Source organism: Taudactylus pleione, unplaced genomic scaffold (assembly GCF_031769625.1).
Source record: "Taudactylus pleione unplaced genomic scaffold, aTauple2 ptg000256l, whole genome shotgun sequence".
In the NCBI taxonomy this organism is placed as follows: domain Eukaryota; kingdom Metazoa; phylum Chordata; class Amphibia; order Anura; family Myobatrachidae; genus Taudactylus; species Taudactylus pleione.
This window is the reverse complement of record NW_028284658.1, coordinates 24,436,175-24,451,973: the sequence shown is the minus strand read 5'-3', so window position 1 is coordinate 24,451,973 and position 15,799 is coordinate 24,436,175. Positions and strand designations below refer to the sequence as shown.

The 15,799-nt window shown below is 40.6% G+C and overlaps 1 protein-coding gene across 1 annotated transcript in view; it reads left to right on the top strand.

Annotated features, from left to right (window-relative positions):
* WNK4 (WNK lysine deficient protein kinase 4) overlaps nt 1-15,799 on the top strand; it is a 261,150-nt gene that overhangs the window by 196,669 nt on the left and 48,682 nt on the right. Inside the window, exons 5-13 of the mRNA XM_088480754.1 lie at nt 1,405-1,493; nt 6,356-6,575; nt 7,415-7,772; nt 8,245-8,384; nt 8,603-8,679; nt 8,898-9,039; nt 10,155-10,271; nt 13,529-13,702; nt 15,360-15,414. Of these exons, the coding sequence (XP_088336880.1) occupies nt 1,405-1,493; nt 6,356-6,575; nt 7,415-7,772; nt 8,245-8,384; nt 8,603-8,679; nt 8,898-9,039; nt 10,155-10,271; nt 13,529-13,702; nt 15,360-15,414 (1,372 nt within the window). The remainder of the gene's footprint in view (nt 1-1,404; nt 1,494-6,355; nt 6,576-7,414; nt 7,773-8,244; nt 8,385-8,602; nt 8,680-8,897; nt 9,040-10,154; nt 10,272-13,528; nt 13,703-15,359; nt 15,415-15,799) is intronic.

The following is a 15,799-nucleotide window of genomic DNA, read 5'->3' as shown; positions in this document are numbered from 1 at the left end:
GCTTAAACCACCTCTTATTCCAATCATTCGGTTCCTCTGCGAGCACGAAATGTTGTGTCATTTTACCACTAATCTTGTTTAATTTAATCTGGAGTGCCGACCTTTACTTGTTACTGAATATTTTTAACAACAATAACTTTGAGATGAATTCTGTCAATTTTTGTGTATGGTACAGTCCTGGCAAAATCAGGACAGTTGGGAGGAGTGGATAAAATACAGTCAAATATAGCATTATAGTGGAGACCCATGTAGTAGCAACTTTTTTTTTTTTTTTCATAAGTAATGCATGTTCAACATTTTATATCTCTTCACTCATATGTTTCAAGTACCCTGCCAAGTCATGTTTTGGGGATTCTCCTCATCATGGACAGTTACAATATATTCATCTTTTTGATTTGTATAATTATCTCTCTTGTTTTCCATACAGAGGGAAATCCTGAAAATATAACTTGATGGCTAACAGTTTATACTTAATATACTGTATACACTGCTTCTAAAATGCAGTAACCTTGCTTCCCTCTCTCTAACCCCCAACCCCAAATCTAGGACTTGCTGAAAGGTGCTGCATGACATCTATTAGTAACAGAAGGGGCAATCCAGTAAAAAAAAAAAAAAAAGTAATATGTTGTCAATAAATAGCAAAGAAAAGAATGTACAGTCATTGTAGTGAGTTATACAGTAAGATGACATCTTGATCATCCTGTTCAGGGGCAGTTGGTGTCAGGAAATATATTGCTCCTATATGTTTCCTTAGAATGGATTCTATGTGTACCTGGATTCTATCAGATGTACCTGTCCACAGTAAGGTTTTATACCAATATAATAAAATGTTGGCAAGAATGTTTAAATCCAAATAAACCACCATTATGATCATAACCTGCGTTTTGCAGTGATTTCCTCCGAGTACTCTGGTTTCCTCCCACCGTCCAAAAACACACTGTTAGGTTAATTGGCTACTGACAAAATGAACCCTAGTGCGTGTTCATGTGTCCATGCGGTAGAAAGTATAGGCTGTAAGCTCTACTGGAGCAGGGACTAATATGAATGAATAGTCTCTTTAAAGCAATGCATAATATACATGCGCTTTATAAATAACTGTAAATAAATAAATTGCATTTTTAGCATGGGTAATACATGCATTGGGGAACATGATTATAAATAATAAACTGTAAGAATAGAATGTGTTTATTGATAGAATGTGATGTTTTTGGACTTCACACTTATATATAGATCAGAACAAGTACTGTTTAACCTGAGCTCCTGGTGTCCAGCACTGTTTTATGGTCACCCTCAGTCTGTTTGCCAGGCTTGGAGGTTAGTGTGTTACTATTTTAGTACAGCTGTAAAGGATTTGCTTGGCCAAACATTTATAACTTGACGTGTCTTTCTTTTCATCATCCACAGGGCATGAAGCCAGACAGTTTCTATAAAGTTAAAGTCCCAGAGCTTAAAGAGATCATCGAAGGCTGTATACGCATGAACAAGAATGAAAGGTAAATTCACCTCAAGGCGATCAGTAACTAGACTGACCTGAAGAGAGGACAATAGCTGCTCAGGGGCTTAGGCGAGGGGTGAAGAGTAATGTGTAGGGTGTTGGTCTTGTACAAACTAAAGATCAACTTCTGTGTGAGCTTCAGTGTATTATTTTATTTACAGTTGTTTTTGCTTTACGCCCATGCTTATTTCAAGATACTGTTATGAAGAAAAGTATATATGTTTTTTATGCAGTTAAATATAGGTTAGTTCCCGAAGTCCTGTTTTTTTCAACCTGCGGATTGTTAGCCATTGCCCATGCGTGTAAGCCACATTGCACACGCTCTGTGATTATGTTAAAACAGGACTGCAAACCACTTCAAATGAACTGAACATGTGCCGTTTGCCTTTTTTATTTACAGTGCAAAATACTAGTTCTAAAGACTCTCTCATTAATTACAACATTAACAATGACGACTCTTTTTTTACAGACCATGTCAAAGTATATTACAGTGCATTAATAATAACCAAGAAAGGTTTTACATTAGATTGAAAGATGTTATGAAGATTTGGAATACCTGGTTTACATTCATTTATAGATGTCTATAATGTTCAGAGATGTTCTGCAAAATATTTCCTTGTTATGTTTTTGGTGGCAGAATTTGGCCTTAAGTGTTCCACATGGAATTCCCACTATCATTATTATTCTGCCAGTGCAAAATGATTCCCGTACACAATCCACTGTTTAATACATAACATAGACAGAGACAACTTAGGTTGTGGAGTTACCTGGATAATTAATATGAGTTAAACCCCTCCCCAAATCCTCAACTCAAAATCCAGCTTGCCAGCCTTGTTACCGCTATAGAAGGGAAAGTTTGAGTGTTACATCTCCTGCTATACTGAAAACTAGCACCATGTCAGCACAGGAGTGGTGCCTCTGTAGAGATGAGGAGGGGGAAGGGGGACAACATACTCAGGCTCCTATTTAACAATGGAGCATAACCCCTTTAGCGCTAGCTGAAGGGGTTATGCCACCCTTTCTAGATTTAACAAACATAGGTAATCTAAAGGTGCCCACAGACATAGCGATGTGCTCACGATCAGCCGATGTGTACGATTTCCCTTGAAACTGTCCCCGGCTGCTCTGCACACGATCTGCACACGATTTGGTGTCCAATCTTCATACGATCTCTCCTGCATCCAGACTTTTTACAGGGCATCGTGTCCTAGATTGTCAGATCTGCCCTACTGCATGGCAGATGTGACGATGCGATGTACGACCAACGGGGACACACATCGCATCGTGATCATGATTGGGGATTTGGCCATATTTGACACGATCTGTCGTTCCAATGTGTCGCAATCGGCCAGATCGGGTAAAATATCGCTATGTGTGTGGGCAGTTTAAGATTACCGCTGTTGTCAAGCATCGCTCTCTTCATCTTTTAGATGGCGAGAGCGATGCACTCCCCATTGCCGGCGATGGAGACCCGGTGGTGCTTTTCCGGCTTCAGCGAAGCCTTTCAGGTACTGCCGGGTACCTGTGTCATACACATGCGCAGATGGACCGTCGCGCATGCGCATTAAACCGAGCCCCAACGCTGGCAGTGTTAGGCTGCCAGCAGCCTAGTGGAGGATTTCGCTGAAGACGAAGACTTCGCTGGACCTCACTGAAGCGGTGAGTATTGGTAAATACCAGTGAATTTTTCGTTAGTATCACAGTGATCCTAAACTAAAAATTCAGCTGGTTTTTGCCTTAGGTGTTAAATGGGGGTCTCATCCTCCAAACTGCTCCGCCGCTTGACTTTCTAAGTTTTTCCAAATCACCTTATGCATATGGTTTATTTTTATTTGGTAATGTTATTGTCTGATAATACATTGATATTTATTTTTACCCACAAAATCCCATGAAACACTATTAAAAAATCAAAGAGCTATTGAAGTTAGAGAATTGTGGTCTATTTACTGAGCCTCGAAAACAGCTGTTTCCGCCAGAGAAAGGGTCTTTTTTATATTTATCAAAGGCTACCCCTGGTGGTAGCTATCGCCGAGAATCGTATTCTTCAGCTGCAGTGACAAATTTCTATTTATAGTATGGCCCTCAAAAAAGTGCCACATAAATAGACCCCTTAGAGTTTTAATGTTGAAATCTTTTGTTCTTTGACTATTAGTGGTAAATTTACTAAGAATCGAGATGGTCCCAATTTTCAAAGTGATTTCTCTCGCTGGAACTCGCCAAAACTCGGGTGATTTAATCCCTTTTATTTTACCAAATTTACCAAAAGGCGATTTGAGGCTAAACGAGTTGGCCGATGGTGAAGCAGAACGAGATATCTCTCCCAAGTAACTCGTTTTGCAGGAGATTACCCACCCGAGATTGCAATGTTTTCGTTCTGCAAATCTCTCCCGAGCTAGCAGCCAGCACATATCAATGAGATATGTGCTTGCTGCTTGTGTGTTAAGCCTTGTAAAAAATAGATAAATGTTTTTTTTTTTAAATGACGTGAGGTTCCCCCCCCCCAAAACACTAACCACACTCGGGCTTGCCAGCCTGTACTGGTTCTTCACTTTACAGGGGAAAATATGTGTAGGTATCCCCTGTAATTTAAGAACCAGCACAAGGCAGCAGGGACAGAGCTGGTTTTAAATATACGGAGAAAAAAAATTATGTGAGGTTCCCGTATATTTAAAACCAGCCCTGGACCCTTTCTAACGGGGGACTGATACCACAGCCAGGGGTGCCCTTTCACCGGGCCCCCCAGCCGCAGCATCAGCCCTGACCGTTAGTCAGGCCAGGGATCCCTGGGGAGTTGGTGACCCCCCCAATAAAGGGGTCACCCTCTCCAGGGCACCCCTGGCATAGGCTGATAGCCCGGGGCTATCCCCGCCACCCCTGGGTGGTGGGTGGCGGGTTGATAGTGTAAGGTGTAGTGTAAAAATTAGATTTTTCATCATTGTCTTTACAGTGGAACTACAGGTCCCAGCAAGCCTCCCCCGCATGCTGGTACTTGGAGAACCACAAGTACCAGCATGCGGGGCATTAAGGGCCCACTGGTACCTGTAGTTCACCTGTAAAGAAATGGTTAATAAAACACACAACACACCGTGAAAATAAAGCTTTAATGCATCCATAAACACACTTACACATACTCCCCTGTTTCCAGATGTTCATGTCCCCTTGTCAACGTAAAGTATCCCATCGAATTACCTGTTAAAAAAGATCCAATACTCACCTTTATGTACCTCGATGTTCTCCGCAGAAATCCAATACGTGGGCCGGATACAGTGTAACAACATGCTGGGAACGAGTTCACTTCAGTCCCGGGCCGCTCATTGGCTGGGACCCACGTGGAGGAGCTGCTCATTGGCTAAGCCCACGTGGGTCCCAGCCAATGAGCGTCCGCTAATGTTAGCCGCCGCTGATTGGCCGGCAGACCGGGACTGAAGTGAACTCGTTCCCACGAGCAGACATTAGCGCAGTGTAACAACATGCAGAAACATGTTGTTACACTGTATCCGGCCCACGTATTGGATTTCTGCGGAGAACATCGAGGTACATAAAGATGAGTATTGGATCTTTTTTTACAGGTAATTCGATGGCATACTTTACGTTGACAAGGGGACATGAACATCTGGAAACGGGAGTATGTGTAAGTGTGTTTATGGATGCATTAAAGCTTTATTTTCACGGTGTGTTGTGTGTTTTATTAACCATTTCTTTACAGGTGACCTACAGGTACCAGTGGGCCCTTAATGCCCCGCATGCTGGTACTTGTGGTTCTCCAAGTACCAGCATGCGGGGGAGGCTTGCTGGGACCTGTAGTTCCACTGTAAAGACAATGATGAAAAATCTAATTTTTACACTACACCTTACACTATCAACCCGCCACCCACTAACACAGGGGTGGCGGGGGTAGCCCAGGGCTATCAGCCTAGGCCAGGGGTGCCCTGGAGAGGGTGACCCCTTTATTGGGGGGGTACCCAACTCCCCAGGGATCCCTGGCCTGGGCTCACTAACAGTCAAGGCTGATGCTGCGGCTGGGGGGCCCGGTGAAAGGGCACCCCTGGCTGTGGTATCAGTCCCCCGTTAGAAAGGGTCCAGGGCTGGTTTTAAATATATGGGGGACCTCACATCAATTTTTTTCTCCGTATATTTAAAACCAGCTCTATCCCCGCTGCCTGTTGCTGTTTCGTAATTTACAGTGGAACCCTACACATTTTTTTCCCTGTAAATTAAGAACCAGGACAGGCCGGTAAGCCTGGGGCTGGTTAGTCTTTTTTGGGGGGCATCTCACGTCATTTTTTTACATATTATCCCTAGTTTCACCATTTACAGAAAGAACCATACACATATCTCAATGATTTGTGTATGTTTCTGACCATCTCGCAGCTCAGGGGGTTGAGAGTTTGAAAAGTGATTTTGACAGAGAGTTTGTTCCTATCTCACCCGAGCTTGTCATCCCGATTTTTGGTAAATTTGAGAGATGTATGTTTTAGGTGAAAAGTACTTCCGATTGGCCTGATGGTGATAAGATTCGAGATTGCTATCTCACCCGAGTTTTACGAGTGAGATGAGAGAAATCTCTCTCTAACTCACCCGACTTTTGCCTTTAGTAAATTTGCAAGCAGGAAAAAAATCAATAAATCACCCGAGATGGTCATCTCGACCTATCTCGATTGTTAATAAAATTACCCCTTAGAACAAACACATACATATATTTATATACAATTTTTATATTTTTACATATCAGTGATACATTGGCTGTGCTAGTCACTGTTTGTTTACTGTACATTTTAGCTTCAAATAATCAGGAAACTGCATTAATCTGCATAACTACGGTAAATTGTAATTTTTGGGGGCTTTTATGGATATCAACAGATATACTATACAAGATCTACTGGAACACTCCTTCTTCCAGGAGGACACTGGGGTCCATGTTGAACTGGCAGAAGAAGATGATGGCGTTAAACCAGCCTTGAAACTTTGGCTGAGGATGGATGACACAAAAAAACTGCATGGCAAATACAAAGATAATAATGCCATTGAGTTCTTGTTTGACCTTTACAAAGATATAGCAGAAGAGGTGGCTCAGGAGATGGTAAGTTTGTAGTCAAACCCTGGTGACTATCTTTTTACTTATTTTAATGCCAGTCTCTTCAGCAGCACTGCTATTAGCTTGTACATTAAGTAACTTAAGGTGCATACACAGGGTCAGATTTGTCAGATGAACGACTGAACGATTTGCAAACGATTGAACGATTTTTGACTGCATTAAAATGAATGGAAATTGTCCAAAACTGACTGCAAACACATCCGATGTCAGATATCGTTATCTGGCAAACGGGAACGCGCATCGTTCATCGTTCAGACATGTCAGCTATGTCAGATTTTCCTTCAGATATGAACGATTGAACGATTTTTTAAATCGTTATCGTTCAGATCTGAAGAAAAATCTGACCGTGTGTATGCACCATTACACTTTATTCTTCACTATTAACTACACTTCCAAACTTTGCATGTAAGTATTTTGCCTATATTTTTGAGTTATTCATGTAGCCGATACAGTGATAGTTGAATTCTTTCTTTGTGATGCCCACATTGTTTAGAAGAATAGTTATTGATTGCGTCATAAGATTGTATTTAACAACTTAGTAATGTAAAACCCTCATCGACTCTAATGTACATTGTTCAAGCTTTGACAATAGAAAGGCATTGACCCTCTGTATGTCTATAACTAATGACTAATGTCCTTCTCCACTCCTGATGTGTGTGTGTATAAAACACCATGCCTTTCCGTTGCTGCAATGAAGTTCCAAATAATGCCTATGTTCCAGTATGTTCCAGTAAGGCTTCACTTTTGAAATCATGACTGAGTGTTATATATTGATATTCTGTATCATTAAAGAGCTCCTTTCTGCACTTGTTTGTGTTTCACAGGTGGTGCTTAACTTCGTTTGTGAAGCTGACTACAAGCTTGTAGCAAAGGCTATCCGGGACCGGGTATTAGTCATAAAGAGGAAGCGAGAGAAGGTGAGACATGCCCAGGAAGAGCTGAAGAAAAAGGAAGAGGAGAAGCAACAAAATATCCTTAAGCTCCTTGAGCAGCTGAGAGGTCCAGAGAGCACCACCACAACATCCACTTCCGATATCACCCCTGGAACTTCTTCCCTGCCAGCAAACTTGGACTCTAGTGAATTTGTGAGCAGTGGTACATTCCTGCCGGAACCAGAGGAACCAGAAGCTGATCAGCATCACCTCTTCAGTTTAAGACATTCGTGTTACTCTTCTGCTACATGTAAGCAATACATTTGTAGCCATCTATATTAGACATCACACGATCACATGTAATTAAATATGTTTCTGCTTAACTGTAAAACATAGACAATAGGATCGTTATGGCTCACTAGTACAAGGGCAAAACTCTAGGCTTCACGCCAATTAGTCACAGATGTAAATGTGTATATTTAAAAAACATTTACAAATTGGCTTGCTACCAATTCTAAAAGACTAGAGTAGAGAATGTAATCCATTATTAATTTATTAATGGTTTATGGTGCTTGATTAGGTCCTGCTAACTGAAACAAATTGTACCCTCCTGTATCCATTAGAAAGTCCTGGAAGTAGAGTTTTGTTAAATGTAACTGTCTCATCTTGATCAATAACTCCTCTTAGTCCCCAGCCATTCCCATTACTGCTAAACATTGGATGAGGTTCTGTCTAGTCAAGTTGCGCTTTTTATCTGTAACTTGGCTGTGTCTGTATTACAGCAGACTGTGAGACAGATGGGTACCAAAGTCCTTCTGGTTTTATGGAGGCTGTGGATGGTTCCCAAAGACCTTCAAGTAACGCCTCACAAGAAGATCCCAATAGTCCCCCAAGCACCCAGCCAGAGATATGTTTTCCAGGGGTAAGTAGAAACCTAATTGAATGAATTTTAGTGTATTACCTGTAATTGAAATCATCATAGTACATGTAATTGGATTATAAATTTCAAATGACATGGTTGATAAACTTGAGCTGATTGAAACATAGATATACCATTAGATCTGGTGTTCACTAGTTGAAAGTTCGTTTATTGTGAAGCAATGAGTGAAGAATTACCATTGCCTGGTCTTCTCTCATCAGAGCATTGCTGTGAGTGTGAACTCGGAAATCACTTCTCCACTTGGACTTCCTGGTGATCTCTCCTCTCCAGTGGACAGGTGAGATGAATCGTACAGGGCAGGAATGTAGATTTCTGTACACTGCAACTTTCACACATGAGTTTCTACACTAGTTTGTCCCATGGCTGATTTAGAGTTTGTAAAATTATTTATTACCCCTTCATATGACTACATTGGTTTTCAGTAATGTGAAATGTGAAACCTCTTCCTTCAAAACTTATTTTGAATCACTTTATGTTAAATTATTGACCTTCCAGTTATGCCTCAGACGTGGCCTCTGGGCTGAGTGATGGCTGTGAAGGTTTTTCAGCTGGGGAGCGTAGCATTAAATCTCCTGTGAAGAAGACTCCAGCTAAACTTTTGCGACGTAAAGCCAGATCCAGACTTCGTATAATCAATGTAAGCATTTATCTACTTGTTACCCGTGGCTTAAAAATATTTAAAATTTAAGAATGATGAAAAAAAATAGGGGATTATGTATCAAGCAGTGTAAAGAGAAGAGAAGTGGACCAGTGGAGAAGTTGCTCATAGCAGCCAATCAGCTTTGAGGTAGCATTTAGCAAATACATTCTATAAAATGATAGGTGGAAGCTGATTGTTTACTATGGTCAACTTCTGTACTGGTCCACTGCATCACTCTTTACACTGCTTGATACATATGCTCCTTAATTTGTAGTGTAAATAGGCCATCAATATTTGAACCCAATCACAGGTTTCAGCGGGTGGAGAAATGGGTGATGTAGCAGCTATTACATCACAAAATATGACATTTTATTAAGGTAAATGTTTAGTAGTAGTATAGACATGTCCTACAGCAGTGATACTATAGAATAGTTGTAACCAAATAAGCTCATGATACGGTGACATCAGTAATAAAGATTGAAGAGTGTCAATATAACATGTTTTCATTGACTCATTTGTTCTCATTAAGATGGCCCACCTGAATGATCCATTATAATAATATGGGCGGGATGTATTAAGAATTGCGATACACCTCACCCCCTGTCACATACATACCCACGTTACTAACGCAGGTATGCATGAATACTTACCTCTCCAGACATCTAATGTAGAGCTGTAAAGGCGAACTACTGACTTCTGTTTTATTGCGCAAGCACAAGTTGCGGGGGGGGGGGGGGGGAGAGGTGTGGGATCCCGCTCTGGGGACTCATCACGGAAAGAAGACCAAAGGCTTCAAAAGGCGACGCCAACTATAGGTGGCTTGGCTACTGGGTAGAAGTTCCGTGAAGTTACACTTTCCGGAGCTTGCTACATACAGGTTCATCGCAGTCCAATAGAAATCTGTAAGGACTGCTTTGCCAGCTGTCAGCAGAAGATATTGCAGATATTTGCTGCGAACCATTTTAATACATAGGGAGAACCATATGTATTGTGGTAAAACTCCTAAAACATCAGTTTTTGGAGGTTTGCCTGCAGTTTGTTGATTGATACATCCAGCCAGCCCTATAACTGTATACAGCCATTCAGTTACATTTCTGCCTCTTTATGTTTAGATCTCAGATAAAAGTGACCGAGTGGTAGAGTGTCAGTTGCAGACCTACAATGGTAAAATGGTCACTTTCAAGTTTGACCTAGATGGAGATAACCCAGAGGATATTGCTGCGGTTATGGTAAGCAGTGTATACTTTGTTACATTTCATGGTCTTTTTTTGTATATTATATTTAATTTGTGTGGCGTTTGAACAATAATAAAAGAAACATTTGGGCATGTTTATGAACTAAAATACACACGTTTAGGATCTGTCTTTTCTGATAGCCACATAAAATATTGTCTGCTAAAATGGAAAGATAACCCATTTACGACTTACCCAAATAATCTAGATAGATTAAAGCTATTCTTCCCGTTCCCTGCAATTGTATGAATTTCGCAATTCATATACTAGTTGGAGGCTTCAGCTAAGTCACAGAAAGAAATGTGGCATAAACCACTGGTTATCCGGGCGCTCTATTAGATAATTAATGCATTAGTATACAGTAGATACATCAAATACAAAGCTGCTGCTCGTAAAAGTGGGAGTGACAAATTCACAACTAATACCAGCTGTGCCGGCTTTTAACCCATTAACGTTCACTCCACGGTACTTGAAAGTTATATTTTATGTTATTGACCTGTATATTTGTTGTTAATTTTTATGAACTTTATATTTATGGTCTATATACTTAGTAATAAGATTAAAACACATATTTTTTATATAAGTTGGTTTTCTTCTCATATATTTCTTTCTGAAAAAGCACTTCACTCATTTCTGCAAACTCAATCTTAGCTGCGCTGTGTGACTTGTTTTGTTAATACTTTGCAAGTACCAACATATCTTATTTGCCTCAATTACACTCTTACCATAAATGTCATTTCTTAGTGACTCATTTTTCATAATATACAGTACATCGTTCTCAAGATTTTAAGTATGCTGTAAGTTTCTAAAGCTATTATGACATAATCAGGTTTTATACCAACAAATAACTCCTAACAAAGCCTAATTACAATATGTATCCACTCATAATATAAACCTTATGCCCTGTAAGTTAAGCACTTTATGTTTTCATATGTATATCTTAAATAGCTTTTTTTTCAGACACGGGGGGAGATTTATCAAATCTTGGAGAGAGATAAAGTACCAGCCAATCAGCTTCTGACATTGTTCTAGCACATCAAAAACAAAAAGAAAATCCCCTGGGGATAAGTGGACTGAAGAAGAAAACCCCTTTCTTTTTTCTTTTTCTTTTTGAAGCAATTTATATAAAGGGGCATCGGTGGCACTCCTGTATGGCAACAGGATCCGTTCGAAGGAATAAAAGGTGTTAACCAATATGGTGAACATCCCAAACACACCACTTATATAATTACAGGATAATAAGTGAGTGACTAGTGCGGGAATACAGCTTTATTCTTTTCAAATTGGTCTAGCACAGCCTGTAAAATGTCAGTTAGATGCTGATTGGTTGGTACTTTATCTCTCTCCATGTCATCTCTCTCCGAGATTTGATAAATCTCCCCCAATGTATTTTTATTTTTCAGTGTTATCAGATAAATATTACTCCTATGAACTTTAAACAACATCTATATTTCTTCAGAAAATTGAACATTAAGGGGGAGATATATCAAAACATGGGAAGAGATAAAGTGGAGAGAGATGCCAAATAATCAGCTTCTAACTGTCATTTTACGCAGGGATGGGGAACCTCAGGCCCGGGGGCCGTATAAGGCCCACGGAAACATTTGGTGTGGCTATCTGAGCTTTTTTCTGCTAGCCTCATCTGGCTAGCAGGGTGACTAGAATGGCACCCTGCAGCCACAATCTATGCAGCAGTGCCGCCTGGAGTGTCCATAGGATGCTTCAGATGGTCACACCGCTGCCCTTACAGCTCCCCGGAGCATTCTCAGGATGCTCCGGGCATTGCTGTAATCACCGGGGAATGTAGACCCCGCCACCATGTGATGTCACATGAGGGGGCGTGGCCTGCACAGGGCCCGCAAATAATGTTATATATATAAAAATGGCCCTTGGCAGAAAAAAGGTTCCCCACCCCTGTTTTACATGCTGTGTTTGACAAATGACAGTTAGGAGCTGATTGGTTGGTACTTTATCTCTCTCCACTTTATCTCCCTCCAAGCTTTGATAAATCTTCCCCTAAGTTTCATTCAGAACATGAACATTATGCCTAATTCCACCCATCACAGGAGAATGTATATGTTATATACTGTTGTGATCCCACGATGTAAGGAGGCTCAGGTGGTGATGTCTGCTATCTTTTTTTTCTGCACTGTACTACAGTATATGATCAGTTCTTCTTTTTGGAAATAATATGCACATTCCCCAGGACATCACACTTGTCACTTGTCACTTGCTCACACTATATATTTTGAGTGGGAGGAAAAGTAGACTCTTTTTTTCTGTAGCACTCTTAATGAAATTTATTGTATGGATTAAAATATAACTTTTAATCTTATTAATTAAAATATATCTCTCTGTGACAGTCATAAATCTTAGTGAATTGTGTAAAAACATAATCATGAGGCTCTTCCCTTCTCTTCCCCAGCTGGTTTAATAACTAATGGTGGAAATATGTGTTCACATTCACCTGTAATTCCCTGTAATTGGGGCTACAGCTCCACCTAAAACAGAGTCTCTATACTTGCTTACTCTACCAAGTTATCGTATTGTGAGCATGGCCACCAAGAGCTGCTATGGGCCTGGGTACTGATGAGGGGCTTGGCCTCATCGCGGTAGGTGTGACCACGACCCCTTTGATAAAAACCCACCAAATTTACTATTTCGGCTCTGCGCGCCGAGGAGACGGGCGCTGTGAGCCCCTCAGCCCGGCGCAAATCCAGGAAGGTGGGCGTGATGAGTGTGATCGCTCCCCCCCACAGGCAGAGGAGGGGAGACTGCTGCTGCTTAGCGGCAGCGTGCAGTCTCCCTACTCCCACCTCAACCCAGGACACAGCAGCGTGTGCTGGGCTCCTGACAGATAAGAGGGAGTTGGGGGCGGCGCCAGACCTGGGCCTCTCCAACAAACCTGGGTAATTAGTACCCGCTAAGCCCCCTACCCGCCTCTTGGAGCCCCTGACTTTGAGAGGATTATCACACTCAACAAGACTGATAGGAATGCTCTGGGAGTCGATAAAGGAATCAGTAAAGAGAATCACTCCTCTCCTACTAGTGGATGGTGAACTCTACTGCATCTCAGATACTACATAAAGTCCTATATCAACAATATATTTATGCATTTATCGTTTTTTAAATTAGATATAAATAATTAAACATAGGGTCAAAGTTCCTTTGCCAGTCAACATCGTTAGAATAAAAAAAGTTATATAAATGCAGTTCACAGAGTTGTCTTAGCTAAGATCAGGTATTTTCTACAGGTGAACAACGAGTTCATTATGCAATCTGAAAGAGAAAGCTTCACCAACAGGATAAAGGACATCATCCACAGGGTGGAGACTCTGCTGAAGAAGGAGGGGAGTGTAGACAGAGACGACGACGTGGAGAGACTGGACACCAGCCCATCCACATCCTCTCTGCCTCCTAATTTGCAGGTTTGTAACATCAACTCCACCCAATGTAAAATATCACGTTGACGAGCATCTGTGGGATTGTTGTTGTTTTTTTTTATCTCTTTATTATGGTATAATAAATTAGCATAATTACAGTCACAGATTATTCATTTTCATTATTGTTACAACTTACAACATTGTCTTACAGTATTTCTTTGTTTCCATATTGCACACTTGTGAACCAATAAAACATTCCATTTGTTAATGAACTGTCTCTGATTTAGTCATCTGGCACGTGGTGAAAACATAAAAGCACAGATATCACCTGTGGGTAAGAAAAGGCATAGTATAGAATTGTTTCCATCCTCACACAATCAAATTGCACACACAGATTTTGAGATCGTGCTGAGCTGTGAACCACTTTCTTACAATCCCAGACCCCGATTTTGTGTTTAGTTATTACTTCTTTTACTATTTTTATAGGGACACACTGCTATGTACCTGAGAGTGGGGAAAGCATACATAAAATAGGGACATATGAAGTAGATACAAAATAAAGACAGATGTGATGATAAAAGGTAGGGAGGGCCCTGCTTGTAAGGAGAGCCAGGAACAGCAGATGTGGTTTTGGAAAATGATAACATTGTAACTACCAGAGAGAGCCTGAATAATTCTATTTGACAATTGGAGCTCTATTCTCATAGAGCTCAGAAATTCGTATATTATGATTTGCATTTTCTTGAGCGCTAGTTAGCAGCATAATGTTTGGTTTTTACCAGTGCACAACAGTGAAGTCTGGCACCCCGGCTCTCCACAACAAAAATCTGGACAAAATAACCCCCATCCAGACACTTCCAGATTGTGGCAAACGTCCTCACATCTGTATGATCATGCGCCTCGTAGAGATCAGAATAGACTCGCCAGAACCTCATACTGTAGGTCACATGCTGTTTCAATGCAAAGAAATTTAGAATATCCTATAAAAATTGAGGCTGTTGTTTGGCTGTGTTTAAAAATCATTACTCTTTCAACACCATCATGTTTTCAATTCCAAAATATACATTGCACATAGTATTAAAAAAAAAACAAACAGAATTAAATGTGGTGATAAAACAATACAATAGGCCAGTGGTTCCCAAACTTTTTTGAATCACGGGACCCTAGAGTATCAGGATTGTTTTCACGGCACCCCTAAGTTTGTTATTGATAAATTCAGAAACAAATGTAGTGAAGTAGTAAAGTGAATTAAATTGTGCTTACCCGACATCCTTAGGTTTAGTTATGTGATGGTGGACAGGTTTTCACTTTTGTTTGCCCACATATTTACATTACATTGACCAAAAAAAATTGATTTGGTACTGGGCCACCATCCTGAGGCACCCCTGCAGGTGTCCCAAGGCACCCCAGGGTGCCACGGTGCACAGTTTGGGAACCACTTCCACAGACACTAAGCAACTACTTCTCAGAGTTTTAGGCCAAGATCTGATGGTTATGAGGTAAACTGTAAGTAATGTAGTGAATTAGGACCAGGCTTCCTGCATAGATTCTTGTATAGTCAGTAAGAAAATAGTATAATATGTCAAGTGCATTTGTTTGACCTTTCCATAGGACTTAACATTTTTTGGTTAGGTTATATAAGTAAGGCCTGAGATTGCTGATTTACACAGAAGTCTAAAGAAATGGTTGTTTTTATTCACAGGCGGATCTTAAACTTCAGGAGTTATCCCGATCCTTCTCCTCATCTTCTCTCAGTGGTAAGTGGTCTAAATAGTCACGTTCTGCTAGTTGTCCAGCTGTTTTATTCTGTATATATCAAATAAATATCACTATACTTGAAAGTAAAATCTCAAACATGACAAATGTTGGCAGTCATTGCAATAATGAAAGGATGGATAAATTAAGGTCAGGTAACAATAGGCATTTAAACAATGTGCAAGTTACAACTCATTAAAAGACGAAGTGCGCTTTGTGTTATTATAAAAAAAAAGTTTTTAAATTGAACTCTAAAGTTTGGTACATACTAGGTTGATGGAACCTAATTAATGATTGGTAAGTGTATACACACTTACCTATCGTTTTGCCGATGTGTGTCTGCACTGTCACCGCTGACATCACAACTGGGCAGGCATTTAAATTGCA